The 21,970-nt window shown below is 43.7% G+C and overlaps 1 protein-coding gene across 2 annotated transcripts in view; it reads left to right on the forward strand.

The window, feature by feature from the left end:
- Window positions 1–6,068: 6,068 nt before the first annotated feature.
- The window catches only part of RARS1 (arginyl-tRNA synthetase 1), a 187,700-nt gene continuing 171,798 nt past the window's right edge, over window positions 6,069–21,970 (forward strand). For both annotated transcript variants that reach the window (XM_077473486.1, XM_077473487.1), the window contains exons 1-2: window positions 6,069–6,215; window positions 20,391–20,525. In XM_077473486.1, the coding sequence (XP_077329612.1) occupies window positions 6,171–6,215; window positions 20,391–20,525 (180 nt within the window). In that variant the 5' untranslated portion in view covers window positions 6,069–6,170. The remainder of the gene's footprint in view (window positions 6,216–20,390; window positions 20,526–21,970) is intronic.

Here is a 21,970-nt window from a genome sequence, read left to right on the forward strand (position 1 = left end):
TCTCCATAGGTTTACGTCGGGCTTGTACACAGTGACCTGTGGGCACACTCTCTTACATTGGCCAGCGGGGGAGCCAATCAGCGTGTCTGGCGGACTCGATGTCCGCTGGCCACCCACGATTGTTCCCCGCAGTGACAGAACCCCTGATGGGTTTACTTCCTCTTTGTCTCCCTGCAAAGGTAAAGCATAATGGGCTACTATGCATCACTCATCCCTGTTTCTTCGGTGGCGGCGTGTCATGGAGACACCGCTCGCCACCAAAGGGGGTGAACAGCCATTGGTTATGGCTGTTTACCACGCGATCGGCCATGATGAAGTCACGGCCGATCACAGATGGTCACACCTCCACTGTGCACGGCGCATGCGCGCGATCGTGTCGGTGGTGGCGTGTTCCCCGGGAACACTGCTCGTCACCTGACGCTGGTAAACAGCCATTGGCCGGCTGTTTACCCACGTGATTGGCTGTGATCCTTTGACAGCCGATCACTAAAATGTAAACAAACCGCGGTAACGAGACGTTAGTGGGTTCTCCTCCTCACACACCGATCGTGTGTGAGAAGGAGATTGCGGTAACATCTCGTTACCGCCTACAGTGTACACCAATCATACTGATTGCCCCCCCCAATAAAGAGGACCTGTCACCACCCCTCATAGTACCTGTCAATCACAGTCCATCAGAGTATTTGAGTACCTGTCACAGTCCATCAGAGTTTCAGAGTACCTGTCACAGGCCATCAGAGTACCCGAGTACCTGTCACAGTCCATCAGAAGACCCGAGTACCTGTCACAGTCCATCAGAGTACCCGAGTATCTGTCACAGCCCATCAGAGTACTCGAGTACCTGTCACGGCCCATCAGAGTACCCGAGTATCTGTCACAGCCCATCAGAGTACCCGTGTAGCTGTCACGGCCCATCAGAGTACCCGAGTACCTGTCACGGTCCATCAGAGTACCCGAGTACCTGTCACGGTCCATCATGGTACCCGAGTACCTGTCACGGTCCATCATGGTACCCGAGTATCTGTCACGGTCCATCATGGTACCCGAGTACCTGTCACGGTCCATCATGGTACCCGAGTACCTGTTCCTGTCCATCTGAGTACCCGAGTACCTGTCACAGTTCATCTGAGTACCTGTCCCACTCCATCTGAGTACCCGTCACAGTTCATCTGAGTACCTGTCACAGTTCATCTTAGTACCCGAGTACCTGTCACAGTCCATCAGAGTACCCAAATACCTGTCACCAGGCCATCAGAGTACCCGAGTACCTGTCACGGTCCATCATGGTACCCGAGTATCTGTCACGGTCCATCAGAGTACCCGAGTACCTGTCACAGTCCATCAAAGTACCCGAGTACCTGTCACGGTTCATCCGAGTACCCGAGTAGCTGTCACAGCCCATCAAAGTACCCAAGTACCTGTCACGGTTCATCCGAGTACCCGGGTACCTGTCACAGCCCATCAGAGTACCCGAGTACCTGTCACAGCCCATCAAAGTACCCAAGTACCTGTCATGGTTTATCCGAGTACCCGAGTAGCTGTCACAGCCCATCAAAGTACCCAAGTACCTGTCACGGTTCATCTGAGTACCCGTCACAGTTCATCTGAGTACCTGAGTACCTGTCACAGTTCATCTTAGTACCCAAGTACCTGTCACAGTCCATATGAGTACCCAAATACCTGTCACCAGGCCATCAGAGTACCCGAGTACCTGTGACCAGGCCATCAGTGTACCCGAGTACCTGTCACCAGACCATCAGAGTACCCGAGTACCTGTCACCAGGCCATCAGAGTACCCGAGTACCTATTTGCAGCCCATGTCTCATAGAATATACGTTGGGGTGTTTGCTTTCCAAAATGGGGTCATTTTGTGGGTAATTTCACTGTCCTGGTGGTCCAGGACCTTCAAAAGTGTGATGGGTAGGAATGAAATGAGATGTGTCATTTATGCTCCTAGAACGCCTGAACGTACTACTTCAATGTTCGACCTCTCTATGTGACCAGGCTGTGTAAAAGTCCTACACATGTGGTATCGCCATACTTGGGAGAAGTATCAGAATGTGTTTTGGGGTGTAATTTTTGCTATATACATGCTATGTGTTATAAATATCTTATAAATTGACAACTTTGTGTAGAAAAAAAAAATGCGTTTTCATTTTTTCCACATATTCCAAAAACTTCTGGAAAAAAATGAACCAAATGTTCAAAAGACTCATTATGCCTCACAGATTATACGTTGGCGTGTTTGCTTTCCAAAATGGGGTCATTTTATAGGAAAGTCCTGGTACTCCAGGGCCTTCAAAAGTGTAATAGGTGGTTGAGAAATGAGATGCGTCATTTTTGCTTGTAGAAGGTCTGAAGGTACTACTTCAATGTTGGTGCTCTGTATGTGGCCAGGATGTGTAAAAGTCTCACACATGTGGTATTGCCGTACTCGGGAAGAGTAGCAGAATGTATTTGGGGTGTAATTTGTTGTATGCATATGCTGTGTGTGAGAAATAACCTGATAATATGACAATTTTGTAAAAAAAAAATAATAATAATAAAAAAAAAAATCTTAATTTCGCAAAGAATTGTGGGAAAAAATGACAACTTAAAAAAACTCACCATGCTACTTACTTAATACCTTGGAATGTCTACTTTGTAAAAAGGGGTCATTTGGGGGGTATTTGTACTTTCCTGACTTGTTAGTGTCTCAAGAAATGTGATACACCTGATGTACTGAAAGCCTGATCAGATGTGATCAATTTTCAGCGATTGGCACCAAAGTTTGTAGATTCTATAACTTTCACAAAGACCAAATAATATACACTAATGCAGTGATGGCGAACCTTGGCACCCCAGATGTTTTGGAACTACATTTCCCATGATGCTCTGGCACTCTGCAGTGTACTGGAGCATCATGGGAAATGTAGTTCCAAAACATCTGGGGTGCCAAGGTTCGCCATCACTGCACTAATGTATGTTATTTTTACCAAAGATATGTAGCAGTATAAATTTTGGCCAAAATCTATGAAGAAAAATTACTAATTAGCAAAAATTTATGACAGAAACAAAGAAAAAGGCATTTTTTTCACAAAATTTACGTTTTATTTTATTTATAGCACAAAAAATAAAAAACCCACTAGTGATTAAATACCACTAAAAGAAATCTCTATTTGTGTGGAAAAAATGACGCAAGTTTCATATGGGTACAGTGTTGCATGACTGAGTAATTGTCATTCAAACTGTGAGAGCGCTGAAAGCTGAAAATTGGTCTGGTCAGGAAGGGGGTGTAAGTGCACTGTATTGAGGTGGTTAAAGAGGAGGGCCAGCTTTAAAAAAAAAAATTTAAAAGTCAGCAGCTGCAAACACTGTAGCGGCTGACTTTTAATAAGCAGACTTACCTGTCCAGGGCACCCGCGATGTCGGCTGCCTGAGGCTGACCCGTCCCTCGGCTCTCGGGTCCCGGCACCACCATTTTAACGAAGGGAAAAAGGCAGTGGAGCCTTGCGGCTTCACTACCCGTTTCCTACTGCGCATGCGCGAGTTGCGCAGCGCTTTGTGAATGGGGCACGCTGTGTTCTGGGACACACAGTTCCCAGAACACACAGCGCTCCATTACCCAGAAGACGCCGCACGGAGGAGAGAAGACCAAAGATTACCGCGGAGGAGGAAGAGGCAGATTAGGATGATATGCCTAGCAACGGGCATTTCTGGTAAGTTTGGCAAGTGAAACACTCGGGGGTCACACTGATTCTGCATTATGGTGAGTCATTTCATTTTAGATTACAATGCAATAATATAAATAATGTGCTTCAATCATCTTGACACCATAACAACCGTGGTGCCGGGATGATTGAAGCGCCAACACCAGCCATTTCCCTGATGAATTGCCCGAAAAAAAACCTATTTTCTGGCAGTGCCCCTCCCGAGTAGGGGTGTTGAAAATGATCGCCGCATCGATGCATCGCGATTCTGCCCTTCCCGATTCGGCAACGATGCGGGGAGCCAGAGTAATCGATTATGCATGACGTCATTTCGGCTCCTCCCCCTTCCCCCCATAGCAGTGTCTTTGCACCGATCGGCTGCAGCCTGGCTGTGTTCCCCTGGCTAATGGATGATTTAACCTTAGCATGCTGCCCCCACCCAGGCTCTCCCCCTCCTCAGGATTCGTAGCTGTGGACACGGGACACCCCTCTCATCTCCCCGATGGGCGGGCGCAGAGCCGCACGGAGCTGTGAGACAGAACACAAGCTGTCATCACATCTGTGGGATAGCAGTGGCGGAACAATCAGGGTTTGCCGAAGTCTAACTTGAGACTGAGCCCTGGAGATCCTGCACTGTGGGGGAGCCATGCAGTGACAGTTTGAGAAAACAGACTGATTTCTCCCATCCGTAGGACAGGAGAATCAGTCTGTGCATTTAGGGGCTGATGGCTGCAGTTGAGCAGAGTGTCGTAAATCGCCGCTTAAACTAGCAGCGCTTTACCAGCGTTTTTTGAGCGTTAATGGGGCGCTTTTAACCCCTGCTAGTGGCCAAATAAAGGGTTAAAAGCGCCCACAAAACGCTGCTGCCAATAGCGTTTTTCAGGCGTTTTACAAGCGCTTCCCATTGATTTCAATGGGAAGGGGCGTTTTAGGAGCGTTGTATTCACCGCTCCAAAAGCGCTGCAAAGAAGCTGCTTGCAGGACTTTTTTTGACGCTCTGCCAGCGCAGCGCCTTGGTGTGAAAGCACTCGGGCTTTTACATTGGGATTGCAGTTGCAGCTTCTTTCAGGCGCTTTTTTTAACGCTAAAGCGCATGAAAAACGCGTAAAAAACGCTCCAGTGTGAAAGGGGTCTTAAGGATCTTCTGGTGTACCTTACTGTGTCAAGCAGCTCCTATTTAAGTGATGCCTTGATTGTGAACAGGTGTGGCAATAATCAGGCCTGGGTGTGGCTAGAGAAATTGAACTCAGGTGTGGACAACCACAGTTATAGTATGTTTTAACAAGGGGGGCAATCACTTTTTCACACAGGGCCATGATGGTTTGGATTTTTTTTCACCTTTAATAATAAACACCTTCATTTACAAATTGCATTTTGTGTTTACTTGTGTTGTCCTTGACTATTGTTTAAATTGGTTTGATGTTCCGAAACACTTAAGTGTGACAAACATGCAAAGGAACAGGAAATGAGGAAGGGGGCAAACACTTTTTCACACCACTGTATGTCTACATTCTCTGACCATCTCCTGTACTATGTCTGCAGTCTCTGACCATCTCCTGTACTGTCTGCAGTCTCTGACCATCTCCTGTATCATGTCTGCAGTCTCTGATCATCTCCTGTACTGTCTGCAGTCTCTGACCATCTCCTGTATCATGTCTGCAGTCTCTGATCGTCTCCTGTATCATGTCTGCAGTCTATGACCATCTCCTCTAGTATTTTCATTGGGTGGAGCTTGGAACTCCTCTAAGTTGTCTGCTGGGTTTAGACTTTGCTGCATGCAGGGAGTGTTGTCTTATTTTTTTTAAGAAGATATAAAAAAGAAAATGAAGTTCTGCTTGAATTTTTTTTAATGAAAACCGCACACAGTAATTGGGATGCATCATGATGCATCGCGGAATCGAATCAAAGACATGATAATCATAATCGAATCGTGAGGCCAGTGAAGATGCGCACCTCTACTCCCGAGACAAGCCTCTGGATCCACCCCTGTGTTGACATGGGGGTCCCCAAGGAATTCCCTTAATTTCCTCTCACTTCCTGTTTGGCTACAGGACAGGGAGTGAAGGGAAATATCTGCAATGGCCACAGATGGTGATAAAAAAAAAATCTGACAGAGGTTATAGGCCTCCCTTACTATATCCAAAATGAATAGATACGTTTTGCCTAGATTTCTACCTTAACGCGGGGTTTTCTCCTGTCAGAAGAAAAGTGTTCAGACAAGCCCAGTGACCGTGAATGAGGCCTTGCTAGTAAATGTAGCCGACAAAGATAGGTCACGTGGTCTCGTTTAGAAAAGGAGGATCGAGAACGCGCGCAAGCTTAGCCAACGTGAGCTGTGTATAAAGGCGTCGCGCACGCAGGCTAGTGACGTCAGCCCCCCACTTTCTCCCATGTGATACGCCGTAGTTCTCTTCTCTGCCTGGTGTCGGTGACGCTGCTTCCTGGGGCGGCCTCTGCTGATTGTGTCAACGTGACTGGAGTATGGAGGGGCCGGTGTATTACTATGAGAGAAAGCTGGGCGAGCAGGTCAGAGGCAGCCATACGTGAGAAGTGTGTGTGTCCTCCGCTCAGGGAGCCTGTGTGATAGAATGAAGGCGGTGTGCGGGGTCTGGAGACAGACACGTGTGTGTGATTGGATGCCGGGGCTGTGCTGATAGGTGGACACAATGCTTGTATATTGCTGAGCACAACCACATCTTGTATGTTCTGTTCTCTCAGCAACAACTTTATTCACTATCACATGAAAGACATTCTCTACAGCTGAAATGTTTATACACTAAGGAGCCATACTTCCCCCATTCTATACAAACCTGTGCTTCCTTCCTGCATTCAGTGCCTTTTCTTTGTAACCCAGGCCTCATCCACATGGGCTCTGAGGTCTGTATACTGTGAACGGGCAGTGTGTTTGGTGCTGTGTTCGTTGTGCGTTTGGGACCGCGCGCGCTCACATGCTTGTCACAGTAGTACATTGCTCCCAACTGTTCCTGATTTCAAGGGACTGTCAATGATTTGGTACAATGTCCCTCATTTTGGTCTGATCTATATAGTTGTATATAAAATGCACTATTAAGTGTTTTACAGTGCTAAACTTTTCATCTAATTTCTAAATTGCTGCATTCGTAAATGTCAAAACACAATCTAAAGGAATAGTAATGGGGGGGGGGGGGGGTTGGGGAAGCACTTGTTTAACTAATTTGTTTTTCTATAATTCTCCTCTAAGGGGGTGTGACCTATGCCTACATACCTTTTGCTAATAAGTGTCCCTCATTCCCATCTGAAAAAGTTGGGAGGTATGCAGTAGTGTCTCTATAGACTTGAATGGGCTGTCTGCATGTAAGCACCCAGGGGCACCTGGTACACATAGTCCCCATGTGAATGGGGCCGATCAGTGTGTGATGTAATGGCACACTATTCCATATATACCTTGCATTGCTTTATCATGGAATAACAATATCTGTCTGGTCAAATTCAATAATTGCACTGCAAAGAGGTGCACAAATGTGAACCACATATTTGTTTAAAGTAGTGGTAAAGGCCTTTTGTTTGCCTATCTTAAGGCTTACCTGTAGGTACTGTAAATGTCTCCTAAATGTGCTCCGTTATGCAGACAGCAGTGACTGATAGCCACCAGCTCACTGAGAACTTGAGCAATCGGCGGTCTTTGATTGCTCAGTTCAGTCTTGGAGCTGGCAGGGGACAGCTACAGCATCGGACCAATGCTGTATCCAACTAGGTAAGTACGATTTAAAAAAAAAAAAAAAAAAAAAATTACTTTATTTGGGCTGCCAGTTCCCATTTTTCCTCCACTTACCTGTAGTGCTCTTTAAAGCACATACTTGTCTGCATAGAAAATCCAGCATTGTTCCACAGTAATCTGCTGTTTGGGTGCCACAGAGCAAGTCCTGTGCCATCATCTTAGTCCTTTTCAGCTGGCTGCCTCTTCCAGGTGTAGCCAGCCGCTCTGTGTACTAGTCTGCAGCCTCCTGGGAGATGTGAGGTAAGTATCCCAGGAGGCTGCATGTCTAGGACAGAATGGCAATGGGTGGTGCTAAAGCTGGAAAATGTGTAAGCTACAATATAATGTTTGGGTTCAATACTGCTTTGATTAAAACATGATTATTCAATACTTTGTACTGTAAATCCATAGATTCTGCATTGCTCAACATCTAAATTCTTATTAGTCATGACTCGTTACTAGGGATGCACCGAATGGGTTTTTGGGTGCCGAAACCGATACCGAAAATAAATGTTCCTTGATCCCGAAAACCGATACCGAAATTGACTATTTAAAAAAAAAAAATTTTTTTTATACAGTAGCTGGTCAGAGACTGTGGGACTTATAACACATACATGCGCACACACACACACTTAACACACACACACACTTAACACACACACACACTTAACACACACACACACACTTAACACACACACACACTTAACACACACACACTTAACACACACACACACACACACACTTAACACACACACACACACACTTAACACACATACATAACCACACACACACTTAACACACATACATAACCACACACACACACACTTAACACACATACATAACCACACACACACACACTTAACACACATACATAACAACACACACACACACTTAACACACATACATAACACACACACACACACACACACACTTAACACACATACATAACAACACACACACACATACATAACAACACACACATACATAACAACACACATACATAACAACACACACACACACACACTTAACACACATACATAACAACACACACACACACACACACACACACACACACACACACACACACACTTAACACACACACACTTAACACACACACACTTAACACACATACATAACAACACACACACACACACTTAACACACATACATAACACACACTTAACACACATACATAACAACACACACACATGCATACAAATATATATATATATAGTCTTTTTTTTTTTTTTTTTTAAATTGGCAGCTGCAGCTCTGTACATTAAAGCGGGAGTCCACCGGGACTCCGCGTTTTTTTTTTATTTTTTTTTTTAAAAGCCAGCAGCTACAAATACTGCAGCTGCTGACTTTTAAATAGTGACACTTACCTGTCCATCGCGCCCGCGATGTCGGCACCCGAAGCCGATCGCTCGCTCGTCTATCGGGTCCTGCCGCCGCCATCTTGGGTATGGGAATCAGGAAATGGAGCCTTTCGGCTTCATTTCCCGGTTCCCTACTGCGCATGCGCGAGCCGCGCGGCGCAATCCGGACGGTCCCCGCTGCCTCTGGGAGCTGTGTGTTTCCCAGCAGGCAGCGGGGCACTTGCTGAAGGGGGCGGGCGCTTGCGGAAAGGGGCGTAACGTACGCCCCTTTCCGCAGAGAGCTAGCCCGGAAGTGGGTGCAGTTACCTGGATTATCCAGGTAACTGCACCCCCTCCCCCCTGAAAGGTGCCGATTGTGGCGCCGGAGGGGGGGGGGATTCCGATGAGCGGAGGTCCATTTTAGGGTGGACCTCCGCTTTAATCTCCATGCTGGGTACTGCACTCTAGGGGGAGGCAGAGAGCACAGCACACACTGCTAGACGCCTCTCCTTTGCTTTCTCTTTCACAGTAAACAGCGTGCCCAGCTCCTGCACAGCCGATTTACACATCGGCTGAGGAGACATATGCAGCCACCGCTGTGGAGAGGGGGACTTTAGAGCGACATCCCACAGGCTGACTACAGCATGGGTGAGGAGGAGAGCTAAAGACAGAATGACACCCCTGTGATGGGCTGCACCGGGGGCAGGGCCAAGCACCGCAAGCCCCGCCCCATTTTCAGCACCAGTATCGGTGGAAATTCTCTTTCGGCTTTTTGCCGAAAGGGCCATTTTCGGCCGATATGTTTCGGCGGCCGAAATTTCGGTGCATCCCTAACATTTACGATAATGAATTAATAAAAGTCTGATAATTAATTATCTGGGATTTTGAAAGTAAATTTACAAATTCTGCACTTTCTACAGTGTCTCAATTTTTACCCATCAGTCCTATAATAAAATGAATATAGTGATTGTAAAGTCTTGTTTGTTTTTTATAGGAAAAAGAAAAAAAAAACATGTTGCCTCCTCTGTTGCAGTGGATTTGCACAGAGCAGCCCAGATTGTCCTTCTCGGGTCCCTATTCTGTGATCCCGCCCCTCCTTACTGTTCAGTGCCCCCCAAAGCAAGCAGCTTTCTACGGGGGCACCTGAGCCAAGTCATAGCTCCCTGTGTCCATTCAGACATGAAGCCCCGGCCTGGCTCCCTCCCTCTCTCTCCTGATTTGCTAGCTGACTGACAGCAGCGGCAGGCAGTGGTGCCACTGCTGTGTCTTTTCCGATCAGAAGGGACCTTAGGTAAGTGTTAGGCTGCTGCACACAGAAGGCTTTTTAGCTTAAAGTGGAAGTAAACCCTGATGGATTTTACTTCATCTTTTGATCCCTGCAAAGTAAAAGCATAATGGGCTAGGATGCATTGAATCCTAGCCCATTATGTGGCACCTGCAAATGAAGTCCCCTAGTTATCCATCTTCGCACCTCTTCCTTCCAGGGCCGCAGACTCCGGTTCTGTGACTCCGCCAGTCACGGCACTCGCTAGTGAAGAAACTGCATGCGTTTAGGAGATACTTACTGTACCTATAGGTAAGCCTTATTATAGGCACAAATTGAAAATGGAGGTTTACATCCATTTTAATGCCTAAAGATGAAGAAAAAACTTCTGACTTTACAATTCCTTTAATATTGTGGTCCTACTTTTAGATGGAGCCGTTTAGCCTAACTTGATTTTGTGTCACAATAAAATAAAATGGTAATTATAACAGAGTGAATGTCCATAATTGGAGAACAGACAGCAATAAAAACCTTACAGTGGTTCTATTCCCTCTCCACTCTATCCAAAACAAAAACTTGCCTTTAGTTTAAAGCGGGGTTCCACCCAAAAATGGAACTTCCGCTTTAAACATGCCTCGCCCCCTTACATGCCCCATTTGGCATGTAGTTTTTTGGGTGGGGGTAGAGTGTGAGTGCCTAGTTTTGAGTGGCACTTTCTGCTCCACTTCTGACTGCCTAGGCGACTCCTCCTATCCCCCTAGGTGGCCCCTCCCTCTCGGCAATCTTCTGGGACACATCCTAAGTCCTAGAAGATTGCCTGTCCGCTTGGAGCGCGCAGTGCGCACCCGGCTGTGGAGCTGCAAGCTGTCAGCGGCTACACTTTTTGTAGCTGCTGGCTTATAATAAACGAAAAAAAGCCTGGAACTCTGCTTTAAGAACTTTCCATGAATTGTGTGTATGTTTATATCAATAGAGAGGAGCGGGAAAGAAGACTTTTGCGCAAACCAGTCAATATTCGCTTATTGTGATTTTTTTATTAACAAAAATATGTAGAAGACTACATATCGGCTTAAACTGAGGAAAAAATTAGCTTATTTAAAAAAAAAAAAAAAAATTGGGGATATTTATTATACCTAAAAGTTCAAAAAAAAAAAAAAAAAAAAAAAATATATATATATATATATATATATATATATATATTTTTTTTTTTGTTTGTTTTCAAAATTGTCATTTTTATTTTTGTTTAAAGTGCAAAAAATAAAAACTGCAGAGGTTATCAAATGGCACAAAAAAAAGACCGTGCAATCTATCTAGGGCTGAAACAACTAATCGATTAATCAACAACTAATTATGAAAATACAAGATACAGAAATACAGTGCAGCACACATACAGCTCAGTACACCACCCATACATGTCAGTAAGTGCCCGAGAACTTTTGAATGTGCGAGCAACAATGCCTCATGGGACATGTAGTCCTGGGCAGGAAGTAAGTGGTTCCAAAGGCAGTTTTTTTTTTTTTACCTTGCTATAGGGCAGTGTTTCTCAAATCCAGTCCTCAGGCCCCCCCAACAGGTCATGTTTTCAGGATTTCCCTCAGATGAAACGGCTGTGGTAATTGCTAAGGCAGTGAAACTGATCAAATCACCTGTGAAAAATAATGGAAAACCTGAAAACATGACCTGTTGGGGGGGCCTGAGGACTGGATTTGAGAAACACTGCTATAGGGGCACTCTATACTATAATTTGCAGCTTGCTATTGGGGGCACTATTAAAGCAGCAGGAGCCAGAAGCATCGGTGGGGGACCCCAGAAAAGAAAAATTGGAGCTGCTCTGTGCAAGACCATTACACAGAGCAGGTAGATCTAACAGATTTGTCGTTAAAAAAAAACAAAAAACAAAAAAAAAATTACTTTAACCACCTCAATACAGTGCACTTACACCCCCTTCCTGCCCAGACCAATTTTCAGCGCTCTTACAGTTTGACAATTACTCATGCAAAATGGAAAAAAGAAAATACTGCGCTAGCCTAACAAAAAACACAAAATTAATTAATCTAAATACCTGAAAGCAGCGATTATTCTGGTGTGATACACACCCATAAAACACATAAAACAAAGATTACAACCGCGCTCTCCCATATAATAAACCCTAATGGAACTCAGCGACCATCTACTATGACTGCCAAAAATTAAGAAGAAAAGTAATAATAAGCAAATGAAAATCAAAAATCAATCGTGATACATATACAAAATGAATGCATATACAATATATAAACAATTTCACTCAAATAATTAAATATTAAAAATTCATTGAAATAACAAATAGATTAAATGTAAACATAAATTTATATAATTAATTAACTTATAAAGTGCTTAACCACTTCAATACAGGGCACTTTCGCCCCCTTCCTTCCCAGCCCAATTTTCAGCTTTCAGCGCTCTAGCGCTTTCAGTGACAATTGCGCAGTCATGCTACACTGTACCCAAATGAAATTTTTATCATTTTGTTTGCACAAATAGAGCTTTATTTTGGTGGTGTTTATTCACGACTCCGTTTTTTATTTTTTGCGATATAAGCGCAAAAAAGCGGAAATTTGGGAAAAAAAAACAATATTTTCTTTTTTCTATTTTAAAAGAAATCCAATAAAATCAAATTTTGTCATAAATTTAAGCCAAAATGTATTCTGCTACATGTTTTTGGTAAAAAAAAATCCGTTAAGTGTATAATAATTGGTTTGTGTGATCACGGACATATGTACGCAAATGATCATGTACATATGTGTGCAGGTGATCACGTACATATGTGTGCAGATAATCATTGGGACATGTGATTTTAGTGGGACATATGTGGGGGACATGTGTTTTTATTATTTGGGGACATGTATGTTTTGGGGACATGTGTGTTTATACTGTGTGGTGTGTTTACTGTGTGGTGATTTGTGTGTACACTAGACTGATGATCAGTGAGTAAAAAGCTGTAAAAACAGCTCATACTCACTGATCATCAGCCGGCTGCAGCTATCCGCTCTCCTCTCCTCAGCGATGACTTCTGTGTGAGGAGAGGAGGAGCCGATTGCCTAGCAACCGGCTGTTTGTTTACATCACATGACGGCCGTGATTGGACACGGCCGTCATGTGATCAGGAGGGCCAATCACAGAGCCCTCCTGCTGATCTGAGATGCGCCGTGTCCGGGTGACACGGGCGCATCGGGATCGCGCCGATGTGCGGGCACGCGATCCCGCTACTTCTGATGAACGTTCCAGAACGTCCTATCAGGAGTAGACGGCTCCCACCCGGCCGTATATGTGCATTGGCCGGGTGGGAAGTGGTTAAAGATAGAAATGTGCAAACGTCAAATTAAAAAAATATAAACACACGTGCCCAATAAAGTGCTCTCAGAAAAAAGAAAAATAAGTGCAACAGTCCATTGGATTGAAGATATTCCTCCAGTTAAACTCTGTATAGAGTATAGGCTTCCTTCACCACCACTCTGCTGGTTAACAATCTGAATGCGCGCTTACCAAACCATAAAGAAATCTGAGCATATATCCTTAAGATTCCCAAGGGACCATCAAATCAGGACAGCATCAAACTTTTCCAAACGACCTCCAATAGCAGGATCGCTCATAGAATGTAGATAAAAGAAACTCCCATAGTGTAAATCCGCATACAAAACAATTTATTAGATCATAAGAAACATACTCACAAACAAACCAATTAAAACAGCGTTAAATGCCGGCCGGCAAAACGAGCGCCCAAAAGTCACGTGATAGCGTCAACACGTCGAGACCACCCTACGTCCATTTCGTCACATATGACGTCGCCTGGGGTGTGGGTGACGCGCTGACGCATCACGTTAATATACACACACATCAATAATAGCCAAGCCTCGTTCTGAGCTGAGCGGAGGAAAACCGGAAATACGTCATATCAACATGGCGGCCGCATGAAGCTACAGGCAGCATGTTAAATAGAGGCAAAACAACAAAAACCGCCAGCAAAAGCGTAACGGCCTCAATTAGCATAATGAATAACAACACAAACTGCCAGCAAAACGTGACGGCCTCGTAAATATAAAAATATATATAGTGAGAAAGACAAAAAATAATAATCACCACATGCAAAACAGCATGTTTTGCCCCTCCGCCCAGCCCACCCAAGTGCAGTATCGATCGATCACTGTCACTTACAAAACAGTAAACGCATAACTGTAGCGTTAACAGAGTCAGGCCTGATCCCTGTGATTTTTTTTTTTTTGGTAGCGTTTTATATTTAAATCCTGAAGGCGGTGCTTGGTTTTGGGGTCCTGTACGTGGCTAGGCTCCCAAAAAGTCCCCCACATGTGGTATCCCCGTACTCGGGAGAAGCAGCAGAATTTATTTTGGGGTGTAATTTCACATATGCCCATAGCATGTGTGAGCAATATATCATTTAGTGACAACTTTGTGAAAAAAAAAAAATTTAATATTCCCACAACTTGTGGCAAAATATAAAATATTCCATGGACTCATGCTATTTTGGCATTTTATGGCCTTCAAAACTGTGATAGGTAGTGAGGAGTGAAATCAAAAATTTGCACCCTTAGAAATCTTGAAGGCAGTGATTGGTTTTCGGGGTGCCGTACGTGGCTAAGCTTCCAAAAAGTCCCACATGTGGTATCCCTGTACTCAGAAGAAGCAGCAGAATATATTTTGGGGTGCAATTCCACATATAACTATGGCATGTGTGAGCAACATATCATTTAGTGACAACTTTTTTTTTTTTTTTTGTCATTATTCAATTACTTGGGACAAAAAAAAAATAAAAAATATATATATATATATACAATGAGCTCCACATGCCCCTCAGCAATTTTCTTGGGGTGTCTACTTTCCAAAATGGGGTCATTTGGGGGGGGGGGGGGGGGGTTTGTACTGCCTTGCTATTTTAGCCCCTCAAGAAATGAGATAGGCAGTCATAAATGAAAAGCTGTGTAAATTCCAGAAAATGTACTCTAGTTTGTAGATGCTATAACTTTTGTGCAAACCAATAAATATACGCTTATTGACATTTTCTTTTACTAAAGACATGTGGCTGAATACATTTTGGCCTAAATGTATGACTAAAATTGAGTTTATTCGATTTTTCTTATAACAAAAAGTAGAAAATATCTTTTTTTTTTTCAAAATTTTCAGTCTTTTTCCTTTTATATCGTAAAAAATAAAAATCGCAGAGGCAATCAAATACCATCAAAAGAAAGCTCTATTTGTGGGAAGAAAAGGACACAAATTTAATTTGGGTACAACATTGCATGACCGTGCAATTGTCAGTTAAAGCAGTGCAGTGCGAAATTGGAAAAAGACCTCTGGTCCTTAGGCTGACAATTGGTCTGGGGCTTAAGTGATTAAGTTGTAATTTTTTCCCACAATCCTTTTCAAAATTAAGATTTTTTTTTACAAATTTGGCTTTTCTCAGGTTTTCTCAGACACAGCATATGCATACAAGAGCATAAATGACACATCTCATTTCTCAACCACCTATTACACTTTTGAAGTCCCTGGAGCACCAGGACAATGGAATTGCCCACAAAATGACCCCATTTTGGAAAGCAAACACCCCAATGTATAATCTATGAGGTGTAATGAGTCTTTTGAATGGTTCATTTTTTTTCCAGAAGTTTTTGGAAAACATGGAAAAAAAATTAAAACGCATTTTTTTTTACACAAAGTTTATAAGATATTTCGAACACATAGCAACAATGACACCCCAAAACACATTCTGCTACTCTTCCCAAGTTTGGCGATACCACATGTGAGACTTTTACACAGCCTGGCCCATACAGAGGACCGACATTGAAGTAGTACCTTCAGGCATTCTAGGAGCATAAATGACACGTCTCATTTCATTCCTACCCATCACACTTTTGAAGGTCCTTGAGCACCAGCCCAGTGAAATTACTCACAAAATGACCCCATTTTGGAAAGCAAACACCCCAACGTATATTCTATGAGGCATGGGCTACAGACAGGTGCTCGGGTACTCTGATGTGCTGATGACAGGTACTCGGGCGGGTACTCTGATGGGCTGGTGACAGGTACTCGGGTACTCTGATGGGCTGGTGACTGGTATTCGGGTACTATGAAGGGCGGTGACAGGTACTCGGGTACTCTGATGGCCTGGTGACAGGTACTCGGGTACTCTGATGGCCTGGTGACAGGTACTCGGGTACTCTAATGGCCTGGTGACAGGTACTTTGATGGGTGGTGACAGGTTCTCTTTATTGGGGGGGTAATCAGTGTGTGTTGGTGTACATTGTAGGCGGTAACGAGATGTTACCGCAATCTCCTTCTCACACATGATCGGTGTTTGAGGAGGAGAACCCAGTAACAGCTCGTTTGTTTACGTTTAGTGATCGGCTGTGAAAGGATCAGAACCAATCACGTGGTAAACAGCTGCCGGCCAATGGCTGTTTACCACCGTTGGTGAGGAGCAATGTTCCCTGGAACACGCCACCAACGACGTGCACACGCAGCGCGTTCTCGATCGAGCGCATGTCCCGTGCAAAGTGGGGCGGTACCACCTGTGACCGGCCATGATGAAGTCATGGATGAAGAAGCCTAGTGGCTGTTCAGCCCTGTCGGTGACGAGTGCTGTCTCGGTGACACGCCGCCACTGACAGTACAGGGCTGCGCGCACACGACCGCACGCATGCGTCCTATGACGTCTGCCCAGAACAAGAGCCTTACCGTCCTGCCGTCATATAATATCAGCATCTGAACCCAGAGGAGGTGGAGGCTGATAGACTGGAAGTAATAGAAAGCATTACAATAACATTCAAAGTAAACTTTTTTTACATGGAGGCAGGGCACATTTCAAGGAGACAGGGCATATTGCCTTAGGGCAGGGCACATGGGAACAGGGCACATTACATGCACCCCAGTGGGAAAGGAGTCTAAATAGAAAATGTGATCTTCCAGGGCTGAAGTGGTTAATCAAAAGCACAAAGGGCCACTATACCTTTAGTCATTTATTCAACAAAAATATCCATAGATGGAATGGTGTACTGTTTATATAGGTCAGCCCATAAATGCAGTCATGTAAGTCACAAAAAACAAGTTTTAACCACTTAAGCACCGGAAGGATTTACCCACTTAATGACCAGGCCATTTTATCTGATACCGCACTGTGTTCCTTTAACCACTTCAGCACTGGAAGGTTTTACCCCTTCCCTGACCAGAGCACTTTTTGCGATTTGGCACTGCGCCACTATAACTGACAATTGTGCAGTCGTGTGACGTTACACCAAAATACAATTGACGTCCCCCCCCCTACAAATAGAGCTTTCTTTTTGTGGTATTTGATCACCACCTGTGGTTTTTTATTTTTTGTGCTATGATTTAAAAAAAAAAAAGGTGACAGTTTTGGGGGGAAAAAAAACAATATTTATTACTTTTTGCTATAATATCCTAAAAAAAAATTGTATTCTTCTACATATTTTTGGTAAAAATCACAATAAGCATATATTGATTGGTTTGCATAAAAGTTTTATAGCGTCTACAAAATGGGGGATAGATTTATGACATTTTTATTATTTTTTTTTATTAGTAATGGGGGTGATCTGTGATTACTTTATCATGACCGAGACATTGCGGCGGACACACCAGACACTTTAAAAAATATTTTGGGACCATTGTAATTTTTACAGCGATCAGTGCTATAAAAATGCCTGATTACTGTGTAAATGACACTGGTAGGCAAGGGGTTAACACTAGAGGGCGATCGGGGGGTTTAAGTGTGTCATAGGGAGTGATTGTAACTAGGGGGATGGACTCGCTACAACATGACAGAGATCACTGCTCCCAATGACAGGGAGCAGTAGATCTGTCATGTTCCTAGGCATAGGTATATTAGCACGCCACGGTTGGCAAGTGGTCAACTGACAATTGTGTATTTTTGTTTATAGCGCAAAAAAATGAAAACCACAAGGGGTGATCAAATACCACCAAAAGAAAGCTCTATTTGTGGGGAAAAAAGGACGTCAATTTTGTTTTGGAGCCATGTCGCATGACCGCGCAATTGTCAGTTAAATCGATGCAGTGCCGAATCGCAAAAAGTGGTCTGGTCTTAAGCCAGCAAAAAGGTCCGGTCTGAAAGTGGTTAAACACTGCAGAGTTGCTGCGAAGTAACTGATGGAATGGACTTTTGAACAGTATACTTTTAATTTCTTTCTGTGCAATATTTCTTTCATTTAGAATTCCTCAAACATTTCTATTGTATTTAATGCGGAATTCCACCTGAAGGGGGAAGTTCCATTTAAAGGCCCATTTGGCATTTTTTAACTTTTTTTTTGGGGGGGGGGGGGGTGCGGGTTGACAGGGACCCACTTCTGCTCAGATTGCCTAGGGTGATGTGGGAGCAATTTCTCCTTCCTCCTCCCTCCCTCTTCAGTCCCAGAAGACAGGGGGGCCACTCACAATGTCCAGCACAGCTCGCACATGCATGGTGAGCACCTAGCTGTGAAGACACAAACTGTGGGTGCCCACAGTTAGACCCCTTTCACACCACACCTCCCATAGCGTCGGCGGTAAAACGTCCCTATTTTTAGCGGCGTTTTACCGCCGGATTTGCGCCGCATTTCGGCCGCTAGCGGGGCGCTTTTACCCCCCGCTAGCAGCCAAGAAAGGCCTACAGTTATTGTAGCTACTGACGTTTAATATTCCGAAAATTGACTGGAGCTCCGCTTTAAGGAATTATTAGCCATTTCTTGTTAAAGCGGCATTAAATCTGAAACCAAAAATGTAATATAAATTATAAAATATGCTGACTGCATTTAAAAAAAAAAAAAAAAAAAAAAAATGTAAGACCTTTTGCCAGTAACATCTCCTGTATTAGAGTGTCCCCCCACTAAGCATGAATGAGCACAGGGGGCACCTTTGAACAGCAGCATAATTATTCTGGGGGGGGGGTGTTAGATCCACTAGCAAATTCAAAGGAATTTATCGACATTTCTTTTCCTTTTGACATAAAGGATTTATATACATAAAAGTTGATCATTGTAAGCACCCCTGCTAATGATAAATGGTTTGTCTCATCTCTGTAACTGATACATTTGCAAGAGAGCTTGTTCCTTTTGAAAAACAGCAGACTTACTGGCTGGATCACCAGATGAAAGTAGAAAAAAGGAAGCCTAAAAAGTAAACAAATGCATCCATCACATCTAAGGCCCCTTTCACACATGCGGATGGTATGTCCGTATTTCATCCATCCGTTTGCGGATGAAATACGGGCACACATTCATCCCTATGGGATAGCGGGTGTCTGCGGATGAGCATCCGCAGACACCCACTATTATCCGCCTCCGCAACTGTCCCGATTCTGCAGACGGAGGAAAATCCTATTTTTCTGTCCGTCTGCAGAGCGGATCAGACGAACACGGACAGACGGTCCGTGCTCGTCCGATCCCCATAGAGGAGAGCGGAGAGCTGACAGGGCGGTCCCTGCACAGTGTGCGGAGACCGCCCTGTCCGCAGCCAGCTCAGCGGGGACAACGGAGCGATCCCCGCTGAGCGAGCGGATCATCACGGGGCGGATCATTACTGATCCGCCCCGTGTGAAAGAGGCCTAAGATAAAAAATTGGTGCAATATAATGTTTGCTTTAGGGTTTTAGCACTTTACATTTTGGTTAGATAGCTCACGATTTGTGTTGTGTGTAACCATGTTTTTCCCAACACCTGCTATCCTCTCGCAAATACGTTTATATTTTGGGTTATTTATAGCTCTAATCTTTATGTGATTAATATTGTAAACTTTCAACACAAATTACAAATTCATGCAAAACATCTATATTTTTGTCCACAAATAACACATTGTAATTTTCTCGAGAAAATGCTTTTTCTATGAAATCTTTTTTTCTCACAAAAACTAATTTGAGTGCAAGATAGTTACTGCTTTCCTCCCCAAAACATTTTTCAAGCCACATTTCTTTCTCTAAATCTCTATTCTGCATTTATATTTATTTTATGAACCACCAAATTACCATTCTACTTGCATTTATTGCTCTTTGTGTAGGAATGTATTCATTTTAGAAACAAGCACTTTTCCACATGCCCAGTCATTGTTTATTTTCCTCCAATGTGGTTAAATAAAGGCTTTTGCAGACGTGTTTTTCCAACACAAATATGATCCTTTACGAGTTTCACTTTCAGAATCGAGAATAGGATTCCAGTTTTGCTTTGTTATATTTCTAAAGGTGCTGAAGCAGTGAACATGTCATTTATTTTTCTTTGCCTATTGTGTTAAATTTGATGTCGTGCATTACATTTTAGCTATTACCTAATTTTAATTTTGTGTCCTAATTTTCTAGGAAACAGAGATCAAGTCTCTGACTGCTGAGATAGAGCTGCTCAGAAACTTTGCATTTGTGGGAAACTCTCCTAACTTAGAGGCCTTAAGGGAAGAAAACGCTAAGCTGAAGTACCGTTTGAACATTTTGCGCAAGGTATTTTCCTTTTTTTTGTTCTAGGAGGAGTTTTTTGGAACTGTTACACCTGATGTACAGCAGAGTGTGTGTGTGTGTGTGTGTGTGTGTATATATATATATATATATATATATATATATATATATATATATATATATATATATAATTAGCTATTTTCTTTTTCATATAAGTAACATTGTTTGAAAATGGTTGTAGGAGGTAGTCTGCTGTTACCTTTTGGTGTTTTTCATGAGAGTGAAAGTTCAAAGGCAAATTAAAGTCCAACTTCAGCCAATTTATTAAGTCTAAACAATTTCTCTGGGTCCCCTTTGGGAAGTATTTCTCTAATTGCTAGTACTAATGATGCCTATATAACAAAAAAAAAAGGGGGTGGGTGGTTTGTCACCAGCATAAATAGGCATAGACAGCAGTAAAAATATTCACAAATTCTAACCTTCCTAACAGGAGCAAACCTACCTCTTTTACTGTCTGAGGCAAACACTGACATGGCTCCACCACCTGTAACCACAAGGAAGAAAACATACACCTAAAAATGACGCCTAATGATTTTGTTTTTAATAAGCTCAATTGCTGGTGTCAGTGGGAATAAAATAAGTTCTATCTTTAGTGTCTGTGGGGGTGGGGGGGGGGGGACCCTTTGTTGGTATGAGTGCGGGTAAAATAATTCCTTTGGTGTCAGTGGGAGCAAAATATGCCCACATTTTGTTCCTGTAAGCTTAATATATCTCAAATTGTTGGTGTCCAAGGAAGAATAAGTTTTGGTGTTCATTGGTTACTTGCTTATTCACCCACTCCCGCTCTGTTGGTCTGTCTTTGCAGATGCTGTGACTGTTGGACAGGAGATCATTCTGCCTTAGGCTGGGTTCACACCTATGCGAATTGGATGTGGGTTTCCCTGCATCCAATTTGCATAGCAGGAGAATGTGACCGGCTCTCTATGGAGCCGGTTCACATATCTCTGTGCGTCTTTGGCTCCATTTTAGGGTGCATATTTAGGCAGAGTTTCGGCCCTGATTCATCCCTGAACCAGAGAACAGGGACGCATAGTGTTCCTGTGAGATCCGCAGCCGGTTCCAATGTGAACCGAGCCTAACTGCATAGATCACTGCAATCCTGGGCAATGCCGAGACAAGGTCATCCAGTGCAAAGGTGGCAAACAGGAGGGGAGGTAGTGGGTCTAATAGAGGCATGCCTGAAATTTACTGTACTACAATGTATATGTTTTTGGTGTATGCTAAAAATAATACCAGTGGTTGTTCAGCAAATTGAAGACTAAAATCGAAGCACAAATATAGGGCTAACAGTGGCAAAGAAAAAATGTTCCTGCATTGGTGGTGGTAGTGGAAGGAAAAAAAGCTCCTGCCCAGGTGGCATCGATAGAAGGGAAAAATGGCCCTGGCCAGGTAGTGTCACTGGAAGGGAGAGTTGCCCCTGTGTCAGCGAC

Source organism: Lithobates pipiens, unplaced genomic scaffold (genome assembly GCF_037356315.1).
Source record: "Lithobates pipiens isolate NorthernLeopardFrog02 unplaced genomic scaffold, aLitPip1_a1.2 Scaffold_8, whole genome shotgun sequence".
NCBI classification, from domain to species: Eukaryota; Metazoa; Chordata; class Amphibia; order Anura; family Ranidae; genus Lithobates; species Lithobates pipiens.